Source organism: Porites lutea, chromosome 8 (genome assembly GCF_958299795.1).
Source record: "Porites lutea chromosome 8, jaPorLute2.1, whole genome shotgun sequence".
Taxonomy (NCBI): domain Eukaryota; kingdom Metazoa; phylum Cnidaria; class Anthozoa; order Scleractinia; family Poritidae; genus Porites; species Porites lutea.
In genome coordinates, this window is record NC_133208.1 from 28,462,141 (window position 1) to 28,485,327 (window position 23,187).

Sequence of the window (23,187 nt, forward strand, 5' to 3'; positions counted from 1 at the left end):
TGAAAGGATATGGCGGCGCGTGTATCGTATTCTGAGAGGAAAACAGTCAACGAAAGAGCTATTTCCCATTAAAATACGAATGATAGCCATTCGCTGGAAGAGTGACTGGCTTATGGCGTTGAATCACTGACAAATCTGCTTATAAAGGCGCCGTTTCGACTTAAAATACGGCGATCAGACTACCATGAGTTCCAAAGTTAAAGTCGCAGTTCGTGTCAGGCCATTCAATCGGCGAGGTATGTTTGCCTTACTCTTGATTGAAAACCTCGCAATCATTTTGCCTTTAACAAGCTGAAGTGGATTACCGTCTGTTTTTTTTAAACAGAAATTGAATTGGGTACCAAATGCGTCGTCGAAATGGATGACACACAAACGATTTTATATTCCACCGCCGGCTCACGAGACAGGTACGTAAGCTAAGCTCATAAGAACGTCTTTGCGACACGTTTTTATTTGTTTTTGTATATTTTGGAAGTGATTACCTATGGTTTCATGTATTTTTACTCCGATCTGTCTGGTGCACTTTCTTATTATAACCAAAGTAAAACTGCCAATGGTTGCTTTGATTTTTAAGGTATTTATTTATTTTAAGGAGGCGTCCTAGTTCAACGTAGTTGCTGAAGCCAGTACCGTTATATTATTTGTAAGATTTACGACAATCGTATTCAGCTGTCCACATTTATTGGAAATGACTCTCTTTTTCTTGTTTTTATTTTCTCCCTTATTTTTCCAGGAAACGACTAAACATCCTTTGATTAACGGAAGCGTGACATTGTTGGTCAATCGACCGCTCATTTGCAAATTTCTCGATATTTCCTTTTTTGCTGCAAAAATTAAGCTTTAATTTGATAAAGTAATAGAATGTCACAGATTTGTCAGGTTTCATGCTAACTTGTATCTCTCTTTATTTAAGATACGATTGATTCATAGGTGTCTAAATTGTTCAGTCGCCTACATAATCGGTATTGAAACCAAGATATATCACTGTTATCGTGTTTATTATCGCTATATATCGTCGGAAAAAATAGCACGTTGCCTGCTTTTTCCGTTTGTCTAAGTCACTAAAGTTATTAAGCGTGTTTTCTTTTCCACCTGAAGTAAGCTCTTTGGAATTTGCGTTTATATTCATTATAGAAAGACAATCGTGTTGATTTGTTTTACTACTTCAACTACACGGGCTTCTGAGCATAAAATTATATCGTTTGCAGCAGTGTTGTTTTTGAAATTCCAATTAATTTCAGGGCAGCTATTTAATTAAAGTTTTAACGATCTCACCGAAGGATGTACTAAAAATATAGCGTCTTGATAAACTGTGTCGTATTGTATTAGGACAGGAAGTTGTGTTTAGCTTATTGAAGTGGAAATTATCTATGCATGCAGCCTTCGAGAATGTTTCCTTGCGGCCACTTATCACGAGTTGTAAACAAACGATTCAAGGCACATTGCCTTTATTTTAAAATATAAACATATGTAAATATAAAAGGCCTAAAAAGTAAACATTTCACCATGCAAGAGTCTTATCTTTCCAGTGAGATATTTACATTTCAGAGTAGTTCACAATTTATTTAAATAAGTTGAAGTTGCATTGTAATCACGTAGAGTTTGTTGCTGCAGGCAATGTGGTAGTTGCGGCAATTTTTGGCGTTCTTTGCTAAATGAGTAAAAGAAATCACCGATATTTGTTGAATATGTTGATCTTACTTTATACGTGATGTAATGTAATTTGCTAACGTTGAATTTTTGTCTTTATTTTCCTATTTATTCGTGGATTATTAAAACAGGAAGCACACAAAGGTACTATATGTGGAGGATTTTTTTAAAAGTTTTTTAATTCCATTTATGCAGATAAATATGTCCCTGTGCTATAAATGGGACATATTTTAAATGCATTCTTGTTTATTATTAATGTTTCTGCATGGCTGCAAAGTAATACTGTACGATGTTTCTTCAAACTACGTGTATATACTGTATTCATAAACTATTATGTAACACTGTCTCCAAACTATCTACATGTAGGGGATGTTCCTATTGTCATTATATTCCTATTGTATTGTTTTTCTTTCTTTCTTTTTTTTCACTCTGGTAACATGAACTACTACATTTTAGTGTTAGTCATTATTTAAAATAATTCTCCACTTCTGATTTTGCTTTATCCTCGGGCTATTTTCTTTATGAGCTAGGGTTGACCAAATTTGGAAGTCATTTGCTGTAAATGCACCAATATTTGCACCAATCATGAATGATCACACTTAGAGCCTGTTTACATGGAGGTGGAGGACCTCAAGTAGGTGAGGTAACCCACCTGTCCATATGCCGGTAATCTCATGATGAGTGGGGTGACCATTTGAGAGATTATATGGACAGGCGGGTAATCCCACCTTAGCGTCTTACCTCGCCTACCAGAGGTCCTCCACCTCCACGTAAACAGACCCTAAAAATGGGACACAGATGTTAGGCAAAGGAGTGGTACGTGGTTGCTCAGGTGTTTTAGCAGTGCAGACCTGGAGAAAATTTGAGACAATTTTACATGTTATTTAAAAATGAAATAGCTGAACTCAAAGCTATTCTCTAAGAAAAAGTGAAGGGAGCCCAGTGCTCTAAAGCTGTGAAATCTAGGGTGCCCAACATATGAATTTCTTTTAAAAAAGCTAAGATTTTCTAGTCGCTTGGTTGCATAAGTTAGGCACCAGGCGCCACCAAGATTGCTAGAACACAGCCTTGGAACTACTGCCTCTTCAATAATCAAAGGAATAATATGTGTGGAAAGAAGAACTCCACAAAATTCTGAGTTCTGCATGGGAATTGAACCTATGACCCTCATTCTGCGAAAACTCAGTCAAATTCTCAGTTCTTGGTTTCCAGAAACTCCTTTATGTATATCCCAAAACAACACTGAATACCCTTCCTGTCTTTCATAACCTTGAGTTTTAAAACATCAGGGATTATTTCAATTAATTTTGTTTTCCCTATGGGTTTTGAAAGGTTGGGATTCTACATCTCTGTGTCCTAAAACTGTGCCCTAAGTTTTAGACCTTGTAATGACAATATGGGAGCTTTGAAGTTGATTACGAACATGAATTTTTTTTTTCTTTCCTTCCAAAAGACATTTGCATTTGATCACTGCTTTTGGTCAATGGATGATTCTGATGGCAAATATGCAAGTAAGACAAAGTTTATATTAGGCATTATGTTTAAGATCTTAGATCTTGCATGTTACAAAGGCCCAGAACTCCCTGATTTTCTCCTTTGTACAGATTTTGCAAGTTCAGTCAATACTTTGAACTTTAGATCTGTACTCCGTACAAATATATTTGTGGGTTGAAGATTTGTCTTCAGGTTGTTTCCTTAGACAAGAAACTTTCTTCACTTTGTCTCTCTTCACCCAGGTGTATGATTGGGTTCCGGTGACATACTGCCGTACTGACTGGGGGGAGGGTGTGGTGTTTTAGCAAAACTCCTTTGTGCAGAAACCAGAAACTGGGATGTACTTTGGCTGTATAAATGCTGATCATTTCCTACATTCTTGTAACCACCATGTTTCATTTAACAGTGATATTTTAAGGAGAAACTTGATGCTGATGCAGTGTGACTAAAGGAGTTAGGACAAGGGTTAGAGTTTGAGTGACCCATTCCTCTCTATGGATATGGATAGGTGAACTAGTTTGCCACACAGTCATAAAAAGGACTGCTATAAGGCCTGGCGCACGCTACTGGTGTACACGGCTAAGAATCTCACATCGTTTGGCTCTTATGAACTTATTAAAACTCAGATCGCATCCATATTTGGCAAGAAGTTAAAGTTTATAAACAGCTTTTCATTCAATATTTTTTTTCTGGCTGTAAGACCAAAATAAAATTGAAATATGAAAAGTATGGCTCAAAATGGGACCATTTTTTAACAGCTCGCGTAACATTTACAGTCTAACCACGCATATTGTGGGATTTCTCTGTTTCTGTTAATAGTACTTCGGAAAAATTTCTTCGAAGAGGTCAGTGACTTATGAGTACTAACTGTATTAAAAATTACTGAACATAATGGCAAAACAACAAAGTTAAGGGCGTTTTCAGAAAGATGTTCTGTCTACATACGATCTCCGTGCAGCGCGAACGTCAATTTAAAAGATTGCTTTTCATTGACTTTCTGTTGTTAAGAAAAGAAATAATAATTTTTGGAATGCTCATAAGTTAAACCTTCCTTATAGACTAACTGTTAAGACTTCGGGAAACCCATTTTTACGCTAAGATCAAATATGTAAGGTTAGACAGCATTTTTTTAACGTGAAAATTCGTAAACCGTGCGTTGGACCGAAAATCAGATTCTAGAGTGTGCTTTGGCATAAAGATTTTGTGCCTAAAATGTGCCTAAGATGTGCATAAAGTGTGCATTTTAGTTTTGAAAAACGTGGCTAAGCCGTGCCTAAGTTGTGCCCAAACTGTGCCTAATCTGTGCACAAGTTGTGCCAAAATATTGAGTCACTCGGAAAATCGTGTCCAGCCTATCGAGCTCCACAGCGAACGAAAAGAGCGCACGGCAATTATGTCAGTTTTGAGGTTTACGAAGTCTAGAAACACGGTCTGACGACCTTTTTATCCCCTAATAAGAACATGACTCAGAATACGGTTAGAGACAGCAGGGAAAGCCCCGACAAACAGGAAAATGGAATCTTAAACAGGTTAGAGTATTTAAAGTAAGTACTCAGCTCAATTACATTGTTGATATGCTAATTCCATCGATGTTAAAACATTTCCGATTAGGTTTCTTCTCCCCTTCTTAACGGAGCGTTTAGTTGGAACGAAATATTTGTTTTTTTCAGGAGGGCAGATTTGCATTCAAAAAAAGAATTTACTTGTGATATGACTTATAAAATGAAAACGAAAAAATTGATTGCACGCCGATGAGTTTTGAAGCAAAATAAATGGCACGTCTCATCGATTATTATACGATCAAAGCTTAAATTGCTAACAGAGCCAGAAAACAAAAACAAACAAGCAGCTTGAATTATTTTACTACTAAGTGTAAATCCTACTTTTTAGTTAGAGAAATATTTTAAAAAGCAGCCGCATTTTGTATTTAAAAAACAACGCGCGTTGGCATGAAGGTTTCAAATTACCACTTTGTACTTTTCATGTTGTTATGCAAATTCAGGCCAATTTTACCACGATCGCAAAAAGTACTTTCTACGACTTTTATTGGCTATTTTTGTGCCTTACTTCTTTAGCTTTGTTTTTGTTATTATGGCTTCGACTTTCTTTCACGATTTCTTTTAGAAACGAAAGAAAGCGAGTCTATAAAATTGCATGGCAATGGAAAAGGTTCAGACCGCATCTATCGCGTGTGAATTTCCTCTTTATCCTCGGAGTAAACACGGACTGTCGAAGAATACTTCAATTTTCCAGACTTTCGGCGCGGCTCAAAACTTACGCTTCCTATACTTCTAACTGTATCGTGTTTGATCTGAATTATTTTTGTAATTCGTACCAAGTTTGTTCTTTTTTGCAAGTCGGGTTACAAAGATTTTCAAAAAAGTGCCCAGCGTTGAATATTTGTGCCTAAACGGTGCCAAAACTGTGCCCAAACTGTGCCTAAAATGTGCCTTAGCAATATTTAAAACGTGCCTTAACTGTGCCTAAAGTGTGCCTAATCTGTGCCTTTGCATGTTTTTTTCCCGTGCTTTGGCACAAAAACCGTGCCTTTTCTTGAGCGCGAATCGTGCATAAGGCACGGTGTTACGCTCGTGTACACCAGTAGCGTGCGCCAAGCCATAAACACCCCGACGTGATAATGGCATTGACTGTTCTACCCGGTAGCTAGCATTCCTCTTGGATAAGAGGCAATCTACCCATTTTTATGGCTTTGGATACGGGTAATTTACAGGTGTACCTCTACTCGTGCATGAAAACAGTGTATCTTAGGTCTCTTTTAGTCACACCTGCACACGTGTATGCTGCAAAGTAATCCCTTTGGCCAGAATGTTTTTGAGGTTTTCTTTCTTTATACTTAGGCCAGGAGAAAGTCTACAAGTTACTTGGTTCAGATGTTTTGGAGAATTCCCTTGAGGGGTATAATGCCTGTATTTTCGCTTATGGGCAAACAGGTAAAATTACGTGCGTGTACAGTACATAGTGATATGATTTGTGATGTAACATGATAGCGAGATGCAATTGAACAGGTGCCTGGAGCAAAGCAAGTGACTTCTGATAAAAGACTGTTATCTTGTATATAAATGTACTTGCAAATCCAAGAGAGAGATTGATTTGTTCGTTGTATCTTTAATGGACTCATAATATGCAGCTATGATTTATTGATCACCCTGTCTGATACATTTTGAATGTTTTAGTTGTGTTCTTAAACACAGTACGTAATGATTGCTTCTTTTACAGTTGTCTGCAGTCAATAAACTCTTAAGTTTATGTTTTAGTTTGAATGGCATACAGGTGAGAAATCAAATGGAATCCTTAAGAAACTTTTCTGGTTATAATCCTGTCAGATTTTAATTGATGATGATTTTTTGGAGTCAATCTGATTATTTCTGATGATCAGTTTTTAAAAATCTCAGCTGATTCCAAACAGCTGTACAGTATATGGTTGAATCTCAAAGGGGTTTGCGGTAACACCGTAATATCCTGTGATTTACACTCAAAGTTAAGAAAAATGCTAGTTCACAGCTACACATGTCTCTAAATTTTTACAATTAAATTAACTCTGGGAGCATATGGTTTAACATCTAAAGGGCTATGTTATAAAAAAGTAGAACCTCGATAACTCGAACTCGGATAACTTGAATTCCTCACTGACTCGAACCAAATTTCCCTTTCTCTTGATCACAATTTCACTGAAATTTACCCCGATAACTTGAATTCCCTGCTAACTCCCACCGTTTTTCGTTTCCTTTCAGAGTTTGAGTTACCGGGGTTTTACCATAGTTTTAAGTGTATTTAATAGCTAAATGTTGCTTTTCATACTCCATTCAAGGTTCTGGGAAGACTTTTACCATGATGGGAAGCCATGATCAAAACCAGACGGGCCTTATACCCCGGCTATGTGATGAGCTTTTTGATAGAATTTCAAAGGTTAATATGGAAAAATTTAACCATTTGTGTTATTTCATTACATGTATTTATTTAGTACTTATGCTGTGCTATTTACAATGTCGCTTTCCAGAATGATGATGAGAACATTACATACAAAGTTGAAGTTTCTTACATTGAGATCTATAATGAAAAAGTGAGGGATCTGCTTTGCCCAAGAGGGTACGTAACTAATATTTCTTTTCAGGTTTTTTTTAAATTTCTATGTTCAGCTACATAATTATGCTTTCAACACTTTCCCCTTCACCACCTTGAGGATTTGTGCATGAAATCATTTGCTCTACTTTAATTTAGAAATCATGCTACCTTGAGAGTCCGTGAACACAAGATCTTAGGACCTTATGTTGAAGGGCTTACAAAACTCGTTGTCTCCTCTTTCAAGGTGAGTAAAACATTGTGATTTTCAGTTTTTCTTTTCACTTTGTTTATTGAAATGTTTTTTATTTCCATTTTTGCACGCTACTGGTTTACTGGCACCTCTGTTGTTGAAGAATTTCCCCCTATGAGAAAATTGAGCTAACTTTACACCGAAGTGGAAATTTATTCATTTCCCAGGGATCGACCAGTATTGAGGGTCTTAAAATAACTGAGAATTGGAGGTACTTCCGTTGTCCTGCAAATGGCTAGACCTTTGCATGGCTCTATTGACCTCGTAAAATGGCGGTCCCATCTCCACAAGGAGATCTAAAGTTAATGTCCTTAGTTAGTACTTTTGTGCTACAAATGTGCTCCATCCAATAATTCTTTGTTTTCTGATTTTAACTTTGGGTAACTAATCTCATATCCACCATCTGTTTTTAGGATATTGAAACTCTTATGATTGAAGGCAATAAATCTAGAACTGTTGCTGCCACCAACATGAACACTGAAAGCAGCAGATCTCATGCTGTTTTTAACATTGTGTTGTCACGATCAGAATATGACAAAGACACAGAAGTAAGTTCAATGGCTGAGCCAAATAAATTATTATTTTTTGCTTATAAAGCTTACTGTTCTTAATGTTCTTGGTGTTCTCTTTGCCATTGCTCTCTTGGTTACTTTTAAAGCACCTTAATTATCAGTAAACAATCAGTTATTTTTGTTTACTTTTGTCTAAGATGTTCACTAGCATATCTCTTTTTTTCATTTATAGTCAGTCGGTGAAAAAGTAAGCAAGCTCAGTCTTGTTGATTTAGCTGGAAGTGAAAGAGCAAGCAAAAGTGGAGCTGAAGGAGTGCGTTTAAAGGAGGGCAGTAACATCAACAGGTAAAAGAGCACAATGTGTGTATGGAAGATGGGTGAAAGGCTGGAATGTCTGGGGACCTCAACTGTGACCAGCTGGCCCCTAGACAGACGACTGGTCCCATGGCTGGCAATCTCTGCCACCCAGCCATGAGCCCTACACATCGCCAAGTTGTCCAGACACCCATCTTACCGTGTTTACAATGGAAAATAAGAGAATGGGAAGGGAGAGCCAATAATGCCAGTAATGTCATGTTACCTCGACTCTCAATAAGCCGGACACCTCTCTAAGACGGACAGTCAGGGTCGGTCCCAAAGGTCTCTGTCTTCAAGAAAGTAGACTGTTTTGGCTGCTCTGTTGTCAATTCAGTTAAAGTGCACTTAACCACATGAAAAATTACACTTGTTTTGCATTATCAAGTTGTCTTGGGACTTCATGGTGCTTTATATTCCATTCAATAAGTTTTATTATTATCTTTAAGATCATTGGTAACCCTGGGTCAAGTCATTTCAAGTTTAGCTGATCAGTCTGGAGGTAAAGGAAGAAAAGCAATGCATGTTCCTTACAGAGATTCAGTGCTCACATGGTTACTCAAGGTAATTGCTAATTGTTAATCCCTGTTTATGTTTTGCATTCTGGCTGCAGTTGCTTCATGGAGTTACTATGTCAGAGTCACTAGGGATGTACACTGTTGAAGTCACTATTAGTAACTGTGTGATGAGGCCAAAAAAATGTTCAGGATATCTTTGTGTAGCCATGATTGGCAGTAGGAGTTAAATATTGATTCTCACTGATCCTTTAAGACAGAGCAGGAATAACATATAAAACATTGCCATACATACACGAAGGCATCCATTGTAAATTACAAATTTCAGATTTATTGTGAAGTGGCCACTGAGCATGATTAATATTGGACTCTTGTGGCTGTATCATTAGGATAACCTTGGTGGCAATAGTAAAACTGTAATGGTGGCAACAATAAGTCCTGCTGCGGATAACTATGAAGAAACACTGTCCACTCTGCGGTATGCTGACAGAGCAAAGCGTATAGTGAATCATGCTGTCGTCAATGAAGATCCAAATGCTAAGGTATTTATTATCGAATGGGACTTGTGTTATACAATATATTATTCTCTTTTAATAGCAATACCCAATATAATATGGTATACTCGAAAAATTAGGTTTAACTCTTAAAGTTACATGTATGCACGAAATTCATTTTCTCTAAGGCTCGAAAATATTACTTTCATGTATTTAGATCATTCGTGAATTACGTGAAGAAGTTGATCGCTTGAAAAGAATGCTGGCAGCCAAGATCGCTGGGAAATCGCACATTGTTGAGCCTGGAGAAACGACGATTGAGATTGAAGAGATGTTGTCGGAAAGTGAAAAACTGATGAGTGAATGCACCATGACCTGGGAACAGAAGGAAAAACAAACAGAGAAAATCCAACAGGTAATTTACATTACGATTGTCTTATAGGCTCTCAATAGTATTAAAAAAATGAATATTAACAGAAAAATGAGCAATGGCTGGCCTAGAATCCCTTATTTTTTGTGCCTGAAATTTCCTAGGTTCGAGCATACTATAACAACTGGCTAAAAATTAATGGTTTAACAGTTTTTCTGAGTCCAAGCCTTGGTCATTGTTTGTTGATGGCCATCTAGTTGGATTTTTGACTTGATGATTTACATGATCTTTCTGAATGGTGTTCTACAGTAGCAGCACCCAGTGGCTCCTGAAATAATTTTTTTGCTTTTGGGTGACAGGAAAACTGACACAAACTTTAAGTAGTAGTTGCACTGAATTTATAATTTAGGCACTTTTGGGCTTCTTGCAATTTATTCTTGTTGTGCAGTCTTGGAAACATTATTTTTTAAAATTGTTTCCAATGATGTGATTCAATGTCCCTGGTTAAAAAGCCAGTTACTTGGTAATTGAGCATGGAGCAAATTTATTTGCTGTATTTGTTTACTTTGTTTTTCTTATGTGTGTTTTTGTAGGAGAGACACAAAGCATTGGAAGAAATGGGTATCTCTGTACAGTCATCTGGTATTGCAGTAGAAAAGTCCAAATTTTACCTTGTTAATTTAAATGCTGATCCTTCAATGAATGAGCTGCTGGTGTACTATTTAAAGGTAATTCTCTTGTTACATGGTCACTGAACTGCCACCTGATTTAACATTCCCATACAAGCATTAATTTTTTCAGGCTTTCTTTTTGCAAGTGCAAAAGTTGCATCTATAACTTTGATGATCTTCTTTCATCTAACGATTCAACACTTTCACTCCCCAAAGTGGCTCGAGTCAAAAGTCAACAAAGGGCGTGTTTTTTTTAAGGAAAATCCAAAAACAGATTATGAATCCATAAAATTTCTAAATAATTCATTTTGAAAAAATGCAGAAAATCAGATAGTACCATGTGAAAGTACATGTACTGCTGAAGAAGTTTTATTTGAATGATCACACCACAGGATTTCATCCGCAGACTCAAAAGTTAGAACTACATACTAAATAAATAGTACCGTGTGAAAGTACTGCTGAAGAGGTGTCATTTGAATGGTAACGTAACACCATAGGATTTTATCCACAGACTCAAACGTTAGAACTGCATACTAAATAAATAGTATCATGTGAAAGTACTGCTGAAGAGGTTTCATTTGAATGGTAACACCATAGGATTTCATCCACAGACTAAAAAGTTAGTACTACATACTAAATAAATAGTACCATGTAAAAGTACTACTGAAGAAGTTTCATTTGAATGGTAACACCATAGGATTTTATCCACAGACTCAAAAGTTAAACCTACATACTAAATAAATAAAATAGTACCATATGAAAGTAATGCTGAAGAGGTTTCATTTGAATGTTAACACCATAGGATTTCCTCTGTGTATTAAAAAGTTAGAGCTGTCTTTTAATACTCAAATCACTTGAATCACTTCTCAGCTTGTTCAGGTAATAATTTGGACAAAGTCTGTAACTACATACAGTCATGTACATGGCAAAGTTGGCTCATCTATCACTGTGTGGCTGTACCTATTAAAGTACATTGATGTTTATCTTTCACCTCTGTTGTTTTATGTAGGTTCAATTCTTGGTCCCTATGTTCATATTGTCATATGTATCAAGTTTGGTGTTCGTTCTCTGACCTCAGCCTTTCTCCAAGGATTTTTGTATGATTTGTTCAAAATCTGCCAAACTGATGCCAGTCTTATTGTTTATTTTTTATTTCTGTTTGTAGGAACACACTGTTGTTGGAAGACCAGATGGAGTTCATAATCCAGTAAGTTGAAAAGTTTTGTTATACTGTATGGCTGTTTCCTACGAAATGTGTTTTTATTGAACCTTAAGCATATTTTTGGCTCACTCAGTGATTTTGTTTTCAAAAGGTTTGGTGAGACTGCTAATTGTTCCTGTATGTGGTGTACCTCAGTAAGTTTTTGGCCAGCAGTCAAACAGTTAAAAATCATGTTACATTTTATCATTTTACAGGATATTCAATTGAGTGGACTTGGAATTTTACATGAACACTGTCAACTTGATATTGAAGACAATGAAGTTTATGTTACCCCACTTGCAAAAACAGGGTATGTATACGGAAAGAAAAAAAAACCTAGCTGGTTTGTTAATTATTTTGATCTGGATTGAAGCTCACTTCTTCATTTAGATTTATATGCCTACAGTTCACATCATCTTCATTCTGTTTTACTCTTTTCACCAACATTTTATGTAGGGTCTTCATAACTCAGTTGGTAGAGAACTGCAGCACTAACACAGAGGCCATGGGGTTCAAATGCTGTTCAAGCCCTGTTTTTATTGGGGGGGGGGGGGGGGGGGTTGAGGAAGGGGCTAATTTGGAGTTGCCTATAATAAATTGTGAATACCATAGTGATGATCTAATTATTCTTACATTATTTGCATTATGACAATAGAACTTGTGTAAATGGTAAACTTGTGGAAGAGAAGACTCTTCTAAAGCATGGTGATCGCATCCTCTGGGGAAACAATCATTACTTCAGAATAAACTGCCCTCGTCCTCCAGGTTTGTTGCTTTTAAGTTTAATTGTTTAATGTAACTTAACTCATCTGCTACCTTGTAAAGATATACTAAACGAACTGGCTTGTTTTACAGTGAATCATGCTACTTATATGTCGGAGGTTTTGTGTGAAAATGATAGTTCTGACATTTTATTAATTTACCATATATATATTCTTTTTCTGCAGGGAGTGAGCAACAGGTAGAGCAAACAGTTGATTTCCAGTTTGCCCAAACAGAGCTGATGATGAATGAGATTAGTTCAGGTAAAGAATGTTTAGTTTGTGTTGTTGTTTCAGACTTAACTTGGGGCGCTTTCCGAAAGTCAGAACTGGCCAGGCGGATTATAGTCGGACCAGTCATTTTGACAATGAAAGAGGCTTTTTCCAAGAGCTTTTGCTGAAAAACCACCTCCTTCCTGTATACTATTTAGGATTTGACTGATCTAGCACGATAGTTTTGAAGGAGTGGTCTGGCCGGTTAGTTCTGACAAATGGAAAGCACCCTGAGATCTCTTGTCTTTGTCTCAGTTATTGTTCTCCCAGGGCTCGAAAAAAATTTGAATGATTCCAGCTTGCCCTTTGGGCAATCAGCTCTCACATTTTACTCACAGGGGTCACTTCCTGTTTGTCTTAGTTAAATATTTTGTTAGAGAATGATTTTCTTGGACCCTTGCCCACCTACCTCTCCCCTAAGCCAACATTTTGCCCTAAATAAGAAGTTAATGTTGGATTGGGTGGGGGGGAGGGGTGGGTGCTCAGTTTTCCATAAACTTATAACGATCCGGACCTTTTTCGAGCCCTGTATCCCCTTAAGAATCCAGCTTCCCTTAATTGAGAGCATCATTAAGTTGCAGTAATTCTAACAGTGTTGATTTTTCAATTTTTACAGGACCCCTTAAAGATTCTGTCAAAGCTTTAGAGGAACAGTACAAAGCCGAAAAACAAGGTACGCGGTAGCTTGAGCTCCTTTTAATTACAGTCAAACCCCTGTAATAGACACTAAAGGGCCATAAAACTTGTCCGTATTAAGTGGGTTTAATTTATGGAAAACTTAAGGGTTTTCTTTCCCCAGGGACAAAGCAATAATGTGATATTGAGGTATCCTGTGAGGCAGGGTTTGGTTGTATATCATTTTCCATTGTCCCTCAGTTCCGCAGAACCATGCGTGGTGAGGGACATCCTCGTTACCCTAACCCTTGACAACTGTACAGGACTTTTTTCGAGCACTTTGAAAGATCTCTGTCCATGATTAAGCAAGTAAAACAGTTAATATTAATAGGAAAATAAGGGACCTTTAGAAAGCGTTCAATATTAAAGTGTTTTTCCATGCTAGGATGTTAGTTATAAGTAAATAAACAAGCACTAAAGTGTTAAAATGAACTACATGTACCACTTATTATAGTTATAACCTAACCAAAACCGAAAAGACTGTTCTCTTTAGCTTTTCTTAAAGTTATTGTTAAAAGAGCAAGTGGAAGAGTTGTTTAACTAAAAAAAAAACATAAAATAAAGCAAATATGTTTTACTGCATCAGCACAAAAACTTAACAGCAGATTTAACTATTTTCAGGGGCGTTAGATAAACAGCGTCAAATGTATGAAGAACAGATACAAGAACTCAGAAACCAAATGGGTCCACGGCAGATCATGGAACGGGCGTCAAGCATTGGTTCTTTCAGTTCAGGATATGGTTCATCTCGAGTGTCTTGGATTGAAGACAGGTAAGGAGAACCAAAGTTAAAACTGGACTTTTTTAAAGAAAAAATAACGATAAAAACCAGCCATGGCCTGAAGTGTTGGTGTTAGTGTTTAAATGAGACGAGATCAAGCAAAACTAACTACGAGAGAACAACTTGAGAACTGACAATTTGACTAACAATAGACGACTGTTTAACTGTGACAATAGACCGATCGAAACGCACCAATCACTGATTACGAGTCTTCATAGCCAGTAACATCACGGCTTAACTGACAGACGACCAATAACATCGCGACATAATTGACCAATCAGATCAATAACCAGAGTATAATACCATCAACTGACGTGATACAACTCACTTTGACTCTGAAGATGACTACCGCACAGGTTGTCGAAACGTCAGTCACTGTCAACAACAACAGCCCTATTCTGGACTACGTTCACCCGGACGATCAAACTCAACCTTTTGAAATGAGTCCTGGGTTCAAACCTTTCAAAGTGTTTAAATGGTCCAAAAATCACGGTTCAAGGCATTATTTTGTGACCAAACATTTGCGTATTCTTATCAATCAAACGTCCAAGGGAGACGTTAATTCTGTTTAAACTGCACTTGCCACAGAAAAGACTGCAACAAAATTTAGTGTTTGTAAGAGGCATGTTGTTAAAGCCTGTCTTGACGGTAACCTTTTTTTTCACTTTTGGAATTACAAGGTTTATAGTACATGTAGCTTGAAAATTTAAAAATGTATTCCTTTTTTCTTTCTTTACTAGTAGGGAAAACTTAGTCCAGTTTGAAAGAAAACCTTTGGTTTTAAGAGAAGAGGTTATCAAGGCTAATGCTCTCGTCAGGTGATTATGAACTCATCTTATTCTTGTACACTTGAAAATTTACTGCCCAGGTACATACATAACCAGATTGAATTTGGATCAGTTGACCAAACGTTGTATGTGTTCAGTGTTTTAATTTCTTGCTTCTTGATTTTTCTCCACGCTTTTTTGCATTCAGGGAGGCAAACCAGTTAAGCGAAGAGATGGGCAAAGAAACTGAATTTGCCGTTACACTACAGGTACAATTCCCAAACATTTTTGCGCGCAAGCTAATGTAAGCCTTTTCATCTAGCATCGGCATATCGTTTATAAGCGGGATTTTATGGCAACTCAAGTTTCTTTGTAACAGCCTGAGCGTCTGATAGTAGCTTGGGAAAGTTCAGAGTTGTTCAAATTTCAGGCTTCATCCACGCTGATGCCTTGTCAAAAGTATACTTAGGGATGTTGTTGTCATCGAAAACGCGTCGATGCATTGGCGCCTACACTACCTTTTTGAGGCGGTTTCAACAGTCCACAGTAAAACGTTCGGAAACGATAGAATCGCACGTTGTGGCGTAAGTTAAGCTCTATGCGCATGCTTCAAACACACGCGCCCGCGATATTTTCGGTCACCGTTTTCATTGTGATGCGTTTGCGACCATCCACACGAATACGGTATGTATGTGTTTTAGTTTTGGCCCACTTTCAAGAGCGTTTTCAAATCGATGCGTTTTAATAGGTGAAAACGCTCAGCGTATTACTGTGGACGGAAGGCCTAAACGCATCGAAATGTGTCAGTGCGTTTTCAAATTAAAATATATTAGTCTGAACAGGGCCTCGAAAGCCTTGAATTCAATTGCTTGCTTTCTACTTTTGCCAGATTCCCACATCAAGTTTAAGCTTTGGTCGAAGCAGATCAGGATTTAGCAGTGAAGTCGCCATTGTAGTCAAGCACAAATCTAAAGGAACCCAAAGTGAGTGGACGTGATCCCTGCCTGTAAGCCACTAAGCTCATCTATGTAGTGTACCTTAACCTTTACTTTCACCTAACCTCTTCGTGTCATGTGGCACATATGGCCTCAATACTCTCCTACCAATTGGCTTTGTTGGCCGCTGTGATGTTTATTTCACTGCACGTTTTCCTCGAAGCTCTTTCCCTTTCTCTCTGTCGTCCTTCCCCTTGTTGTCTTTTCTGCTCCGTAGTTCTCACATTCTTGTTTCCTATTCCAACGTAATCTTTTGGGGTCATAAGTGGTTTGGTCGGCACAGCTGTTGACTACGAGTAGTCCCCATTTTTGCTAAGGGATAGTAGAGCGAGCGGAACGCGAGCGCCCGTGAAAATCCCCCCACGTGAGAAAGTTGAGACGCCTCTCGGCTTCTCGCGTGGGGTGATTTTCACGCGCGCTCGCGTTTCGCTCGCCCTACTATCCCTGAGGGATAATGGGGACTACTCGTAGTCTAGCACAGCTGTTCGGGTCACTGAGACACGCAAACCTCACCACCAGGAGAAGGTGCCACCCAAAAGTGGAAAAGGTCTACTATATCTTGCTATTAATTTCCTTCGCAAACGTTTTTTTTTCAGTTTGGTCGCTAGAGAAACTTAACAACAAGATTTACGACATGAGAGACTTGTACAACCAATGTGTGGAAGATGGCATTCCCTTCTCTGAAACGGTATGTTTAGACTTATATGTCTTGTTCACTTGGTGGGTTTTAAAATAGAAGTTACATTATATGGTGTAAGTCACCGAGCCAGAAATAGGCAAATACGACCCTATTTGGTAATGGTAAATTTTTTCTTTAACTTTGTTTTGTATCAGGGAGGGAAGGTGGAGTTTGTTGGCGGGGGATGGAGGGGGGGGGGGGGGGGTGGTAATGGTCGGGAACTGTGTGGCTTGAGTTATTTATTGATGGACCACTGCAAGCTTTATTTTGGACTTGTGGAATGTGAGCTGTAAATTAGATCTGGCAAGTATAAGTTGTAAATCCAACGTTTTATAACACTTAATGGTTTGATTTTTCATGTTGGTTGCCCTGCGAGTACGAAGTTGGGCACGTGCATGTGGTTCAATTTTATTTTTGGTTTAAGTTTTACTTTCCTTTGTTTTTGGCTATGGTAATATGGGTTATTAATAAATGATATGGATACTAAATGAAATGAAATTCATACCAGAATGCATTAAACCACAACATATATTTCAAACCCAACTGAACTGAACAAACTTTGTGTTTGTTCCTTAGGATGAAAATCTGGATTTGTTCTTTGAGGTCGAGTGCCACACGCTTATTGGAGTAGCCAATCTCTTCCTTGAATGTCTGTTACATGACGTGAATCATGAGTACGCTGCACCAATCATCAGTCAACAGGGCGAGGTAAGAATGAATGAAATTATCTTACATTTAATATAACAATAACAAAGACTGCTTCAAGTATGGAAGCAACGTGTTGTTCCTCTGAAATGTTGGCTCAATTTTAAGTGACAATGAAATCCCTTTTTTGCAGGTTTGTGGTCGCTTGAAGGTGGAAGTGTCCAGATTATCAGGTAACTTCACATGTCTTTGTAATACATTGACTTCGAGATACGAGATACTGAAATGCCGTTGTTGCAGAACATTCTTACTGGTCCATCCCATCATTGCCTGAGAGCAAACTCTCTGTAAGGCGAATATCGTGAAAAGCAAACGCGAGCAGCACGCGGAAGGAGAGTGAGGGGCGGGCGCGTTCTCTCACGGATAGTTTTGCTCGCCACTCGAAATGGAGAGCTTGCATACAGGCCATCCCCCAGGGTTTGACTCCCTAGGATACTGTTGAAATTGTGTAATTTCAGGAAATATTCATACCCCCGAGGGAGAACACTTTTGTTTTAGACCCCCCTCCTCCCGGGAATTTCCATTCCATAGGGTGTGGGTCATAGCCTTCCCCGCCCGCTCAACTCCCTCGAATTTTCGTGATTTTCCCACTGAAAAGAATATTTTTATTCAAAAACTGCAGAGAATGAAACTTGTCATTTTTTGGCCCCATGCTTTCTCTCGTTTTTAATGGTGATTGAAAAGCCCGAAATTCCTTCAGCAGTCTTCTATGTTTTGTGTTAACAGAGAAAGCCATGAGGAAATTGTCGAAGCAGTCCAGAGATGACGAAGAGACGGGGGAATCCAGCGCAGACGAGGACGATTTGTTAGTCATAAACGACGAAGATGACGACGATGATGAACTCGTGCGAGGGTCTCCTATGCACGTCGAAGTGAAAGTGGTAGAAGCTTACGATCTTCCACCGGCGCTGTGCAATTATGTGTTTTGTCAGTACAAGTTCTGGAATGATGATAACACTATTGTTGTACCGCCCATCAATGCTAGTATCTCAAACCCTGGACCCAAAACCAACACCATGATATTTGAACACAAGCAGGTAGGATTGAATATGGCGCGCTTTTAAACTCTATTTTCTTGTTTCTTTTTCAAAAACGTTACTGGAACATTAAGTGAAAGAGATGCAGTTTACACGTATTTGCATTAAGTTTTGATTACATCATGTGTTTGTTTCCGCAAACCGAAAAAGTTGTCAAAAATCTGTAATTAGTGGCGTTGGCTCTTGGCGTTGTCTTGTACGTAGAGCAAGTTTAACTACATATCGTAATCCCAATAGCGAGCCTAAGCAACGAGAGCGCTGATGTCGGGGTGGTTATGAATGGCAAACAGAATTTTGGTGTTAACACAACTGAGTCTGAACGCATTTTTGATAGTATGACTTTATCGAGTCAGAGGGCTGAACCAGATAATATATCAGCTTGTGGCTGTTATTTCTGACGTTCAGAACGTCAATGGTCTGGCTACTTAACGTCGCTGATTATAAACAAAGTTAATACACTGGCCAATCACGATTGACGATCTTACGAACCAATCTGAACAGAAAGCATGCGCGTGTAACCATCGCCAAGCGCCGAAAAAGTGTGCGACCAGTTCACGATTGCTTCCGGTTTACTTCTGATTGGTCAAGAGACCGGTGGAGATTTCTTAGCCAATCATGTGACGTGACGTACTAGTTTAGAAACAAAGAATTGGCAGATATTACTTTTCAGTTCTCACTTGAAAACTGCTTTATGTATGTTATTTTAGCAATTCGACATGGAAGTCACAGAGGAGTTTGTGGAGTACGCATCTGAGGGATCGCTGGCTATTGAAGTATGGGGAAACAGGATGAAAGGCTTTGACTCACAGAAGAATATGATGGTCAACTGGAATGTGGAACCACAACAAAAGGGACTTCATGACAGGTATCAAAAGAGGGGCATGCGCACTGGGGTTTTGGGTTTTGTGTTTGGTGTGAAAGGTTTCATCCCGGGATTCATTTCAAGTAGGTGGAGCGTTGATCGTCAGGGTGAGCGTAGTCCGGAATAGGAATTTTTTTGAACAGTTACTGACGTTTCGACAACCTGTGCGGTAGTCATGTTCAGAGTGAGTCAAAGTTAGTTGTATCACATCAGTTGATGGCATCAAACTCTAGTTATTGACCCGTTAGGTCAATTAAGTCGCGATGTTATCGGTTTTTAGTCTTCAAATTTGCGCTTTTTCGGTCTCAGCGTTCTAGTACGTGTTAGGTTTTTTGTTTGTGAATGTTCAGGTATTGGTTCTCTTAAAAAGAATTTTTTTTCGAGCATCCATATTTGCAACTGTTTCCTGTTCTGCTTGGCTGTTCCGTTCTCAAAGGAGTTCAGTTTCTGCAAAGTCAGTCAAAAAGACTGTTGATTCTGTACGGTGAAACATTAACAAGTTAAAGCCAAACTGTTAATACCAAAAATATTAATACCAAAATCTAACTCACCGATTATCTAGTCCAAGTTTCAAAGTCAAACCCTACGATTCTGCAGTCCTCCAAAATGTCGCAGGATAAAGTCACATAACAACACGACGTAAATCTGTAACGCAAATTGTCTTTCACACAGACGCTCCCAAAAAATACTTTTAAAGCATGAGTGAAATATGCGAATTTGCCTTTTTGATCACTGAGGTTTGCACCTCTTCTCTTTCATCTTTGTGATCGACAGCTTTTGAATAACCGTGGGTGATCCCTGGCGTGTGAGAGACGGATGTAGCTATCAGGAGGCAGCGTGGCCGAGTGGTTAGAGCGCTGGTCTTGCAATTCGGAGGCCCAGAGTTCAAGTCCCGCTCTAACCGCTAGCTGGATTTGTTCTTGGTAGTCTCGAGTTCAAATCCTAGACCACGCTTGTAAATAGCCGACCGGTTTGTCTCCGGCCAGTTGGGATTCTTAACCCTGCTATGTTTCATTAGGCTGATTAAGCAACAGAACGGGAACGATAGTTGGCGTCGGGAAAGCGCGCGGAAAGGAGCATACGCGACTTCCGGTGCCCAATTTGCCGCTCTGTCATTGGTCGAGCCAGTTTCTCGATTTGCGCGCGCCGTCGTTAACTGGCGTTCCTATTCTGTTGCTAAATCCGGCCTATTATATTTGAATTATTTGTTCAGTCACTAGCTCGGCCCCACTAGCATTAGTGCTATAAATACTGCCGAGGGTAAATAAAGGAATTATTTATTTATTTATTTGTTTATATAAACCATAACTTAAGAGGTTCTTCATTTCAGGTGGGGTGAACTGCTAAGGAAAATACATCTATGGGTGGAAATACTTGAGATCAATGACCAAGGAGTGTATGCACCAGTCGAATTACATCTTCAAAAGGACAATCAAACAGGAGGCATTTTTCAACTACGGCAGGGTCACTCTCGGCGAATCAAGGTGCAAGTTCAGCCAGTGCCAAGGGCGGGGTCACTTCCTGTCGTGTGTAATATGATCTCCGCTGTGTACATTGGCAGTGTTTGTTTGAGGAACAAGAATCAACAGCCCTTGGATAGCTATCAAGAAAAGGACCTCTCAATGTAAGTATGCAGATGTGATTGTTTAAGAGCTTTTTTGCAATGAAATCTGAGTGTATTACTGAGAGATTTAGTTATTTATCTCTAAATATCGCTCTTGTTCCTTGTTTTGGTTTTCGCGTATTTTCATGTAACATATCAAGCATTATACACTGTGTTTCATCACAAGATCAAACAAGGAGAGAAAGTTGAAAATATGATGCGCAGTGTAGTATTTTTGACGAATTTCTAGGAAATCGAATACTTCGTCGAATGTTTAATATTACCTCTCAAATGAAGTGATTTTAGAAAGAGAGATGAAGAATGCAATGATGAGGAGTTTGTCCAACTGATTTCCAAACGCTCATGAAACATTAATTTCCTTTGTATTTTCTTTACAAATTATTAATGATGTTGAGAGCTACTCGAGAACGAGCAAACAACTGCTCGTTTTGGCTTTGCAGTTTCAAAGTCCTCTTAGCTGTTTCTGTAAAGAGGAATATGAGTCGCCGAAGTACCAACCCTAGATGTGAATTGCATGTTGTGGAACAACTCCGTTATTCACCACGCTCTGAACATCAAGTTGAGAACACGGTGAAAAACTATGCCCGGCGTAATCGCAAGACTAAATTCCACAGTCAGTTGAAGACCGCTGTGTGTTAACTGGTTGCTTTTGTTTTGTTTTCTTATAGTCTGCGAGAGAAGTGGTCGACTTCACTAATGAAAAGGCGAGAGTACTTGGATGAACAGATTCACTCACTAATAGACAAACCAGGTTAGTGTTGCATATCCAGTCTCAGTGAATAAACTGAGGCAAACAACGTGCCTACCCACGGGTTTTTATTTATACGGGTTTTTATTTATAGTTAACCGACAAAGACTTGAGTATTAAATACGCACGACGGATGACTAGGCTACGCGAAATTAAGACCCCCAGAATGGAGTACATTGGTCTGCCAGCTGCGCGATAAATTGGCTTATTAATAAGTTTTAAATCTTTTTGTATTTATCTGAAATGACTATCCCCCTTCCCCCAAAAGTCAAGTAATCGTCCCAGTGCAGAAGGGATGGGACGCGCAACCCCCTCTTGGTTGGTTGCATGAACTCTACTCAAAACTTTATTGGGCTTTGCCACAGGCAACCCAATAGTGATACCGCAAAAAGCCCGTGAGACCATATCCAGCTTTGTTTCGTGAAAGCTACTTCATGGAATCGTTGTTCTCTGCTTTTCGTCCTTTGTTATAAAGATTGCTATGCTGTATTTTTTGCCACTTAAAACAGCAAGAGAGATTTAATGGCGTCTAACTTTGTTCGCTTGTTCATTCTTAGACAAGTCTGCCAGTGATAAAGAGAAAGAAAGCTGGATGATTGATCAGTGGGTCTGTTTAACTGAGGAGAGGAATGCTGTCCTCGTGCCTGTTCGTGGTAGCGGAATTCCTGGCGCCCCTCCGCTTGAAGGGTGAGACTGCATCTGATATTAATACAAAAACAACTCTTTGTTGTGTCCAACTTGCAAATAAACGCCTCCCTCAAGCAAGTGCCGCCTTTGAGGCGTGAAAAATTTTATAAGCGCCGCGGTGCTTCCTCGAGTAAATACGACATATCTGCAGTGGTTAGCTATCCTCAATGAACCCCAGTTTAACGGAAGGTAATATTTGCGGGCAGAATGTTTGCATGCAACGTTTACTAGAAGAACGGAAGAGCCCCTGGGCAATTACTCTTACAAAACCAGTTCCAGTAGCATTTGACATTCCTCTGTCTGATTGGCTAGAAGGTCTTTCTTGGCCAATCAGAAGTGGAGAATTCAGAGCTTCTGGAAATGACTCCGTAAGTAAGTACTGAGGGGCTCTCTTGTTGCACTCGTAAACGCTCCCTTTCACGATTTAGCCCTTTAATTTCCTGCGCTAATTAGCAGTTCCAGGGTCCCCGATGATGAGAATTAGCCAGCGGGAGGAGAGGACACGGGGTGTGTTGGCAATCTTTTATTCAAGGAAAAAATGAAAAAGAAAAAAAGACGGCATATACCTTCATAGTACCGCTTGTTTTTCGGAGCTTCCTTTTCTTAAGTGTTACTGTTGTTATTTACAGAACCGTACCGCTTGGAATGGAAAGGTTTAATCCAGTGATATTCCTGGATTTACAGAACGGTAAGGAAGCCGGCTTATTCGAATTAACAGCAACGGCTTATTTTAGATGATTGTCTCTTAGATACAGAAGAATTTGACCCAACATTTCTAGCTCCTTTATTACATCCCCTGCAGTCCCGACCCTTGTGACTGAAGATGTTTTTTCTTTAATTTTCGTTTTCATTCAAATAACGTCTGGAACTCTGTGTGTACGGGGCAGATAACTTGTTTACTGAGAGTTAACTATTTACAAATTTCCGTCTCGCTATCTCTCTCCATTTCTGTGTCCTTGACTTCTTGGCAATAACAAGGAAAAAGAATAAAAATCATTT

The 23,187-nt window shown here is 38.9% G+C and overlaps 1 protein-coding gene across 4 annotated transcripts in view; it reads left to right on the plus strand.

Annotated features, from left to right (window-relative positions):
• LOC140946667 (kinesin-like protein KIF13A) overlaps nucleotides 1-23,187 on the plus strand; it is a 32,440-nt gene continuing 9,253 nt past the window's right edge. For 3 of the 4 annotated variants that reach the window (XM_073395776.1, XM_073395777.1, XM_073395778.1), the window contains exons 1-32: nucleotides 1-236; nucleotides 326-407; nucleotides 1,782-1,794; nucleotides 3,104-3,161; nucleotides 6,003-6,095; nucleotides 6,974-7,071; nucleotides 7,163-7,251; nucleotides 7,384-7,471; nucleotides 7,891-8,025; nucleotides 8,222-8,334; nucleotides 8,793-8,907; nucleotides 9,248-9,400; nucleotides 9,570-9,767; nucleotides 10,316-10,450; nucleotides 11,559-11,600; nucleotides 11,810-11,904; nucleotides 12,250-12,359; nucleotides 12,542-12,619; nucleotides 13,245-13,301; nucleotides 13,925-14,075; nucleotides 14,825-14,902; nucleotides 15,060-15,120; nucleotides 15,741-15,834; nucleotides 16,443-16,534; nucleotides 17,102-17,233; nucleotides 17,364-17,403; nucleotides 17,957-18,267; nucleotides 18,975-19,132; nucleotides 20,460-20,753; nucleotides 21,422-21,504; nucleotides 22,059-22,188; nucleotides 22,818-22,876. In XM_073395776.1, coding sequence (XP_073251877.1) covers nucleotides 185-236; nucleotides 326-407; nucleotides 1,782-1,794; nucleotides 3,104-3,161; nucleotides 6,003-6,095; nucleotides 6,974-7,071; nucleotides 7,163-7,251; nucleotides 7,384-7,471; nucleotides 7,891-8,025; nucleotides 8,222-8,334; nucleotides 8,793-8,907; nucleotides 9,248-9,400; nucleotides 9,570-9,767; nucleotides 10,316-10,450; nucleotides 11,559-11,600; nucleotides 11,810-11,904; nucleotides 12,250-12,359; nucleotides 12,542-12,619; nucleotides 13,245-13,301; nucleotides 13,925-14,075; nucleotides 14,825-14,902; nucleotides 15,060-15,120; nucleotides 15,741-15,834; nucleotides 16,443-16,534; nucleotides 17,102-17,233; nucleotides 17,364-17,403; nucleotides 17,957-18,267; nucleotides 18,975-19,132; nucleotides 20,460-20,753; nucleotides 21,422-21,504; nucleotides 22,059-22,188; nucleotides 22,818-22,876 — 3,487 coding nt within the window. In that variant the 5' untranslated portion in view covers nucleotides 1-184. The remainder of the gene's footprint in view (nucleotides 237-325; nucleotides 408-1,781; nucleotides 1,795-3,103; nucleotides 3,162-6,002; nucleotides 6,096-6,973; nucleotides 7,072-7,162; nucleotides 7,252-7,383; nucleotides 7,472-7,890; nucleotides 8,026-8,221; nucleotides 8,335-8,792; nucleotides 8,908-9,247; nucleotides 9,401-9,569; nucleotides 9,768-10,315; nucleotides 10,451-11,558; nucleotides 11,601-11,809; nucleotides 11,905-12,249; nucleotides 12,360-12,541; nucleotides 12,620-13,244; nucleotides 13,302-13,924; nucleotides 14,076-14,824; nucleotides 14,903-15,059; nucleotides 15,121-15,740; nucleotides 15,835-16,442; nucleotides 16,535-17,101; nucleotides 17,234-17,363; nucleotides 17,404-17,956; nucleotides 18,268-18,974; nucleotides 19,133-20,459; nucleotides 20,754-21,421; nucleotides 21,505-22,058; nucleotides 22,189-22,817; nucleotides 22,877-23,187) is intronic. The other variant, XM_073395779.1, reaches the window with a different exon arrangement.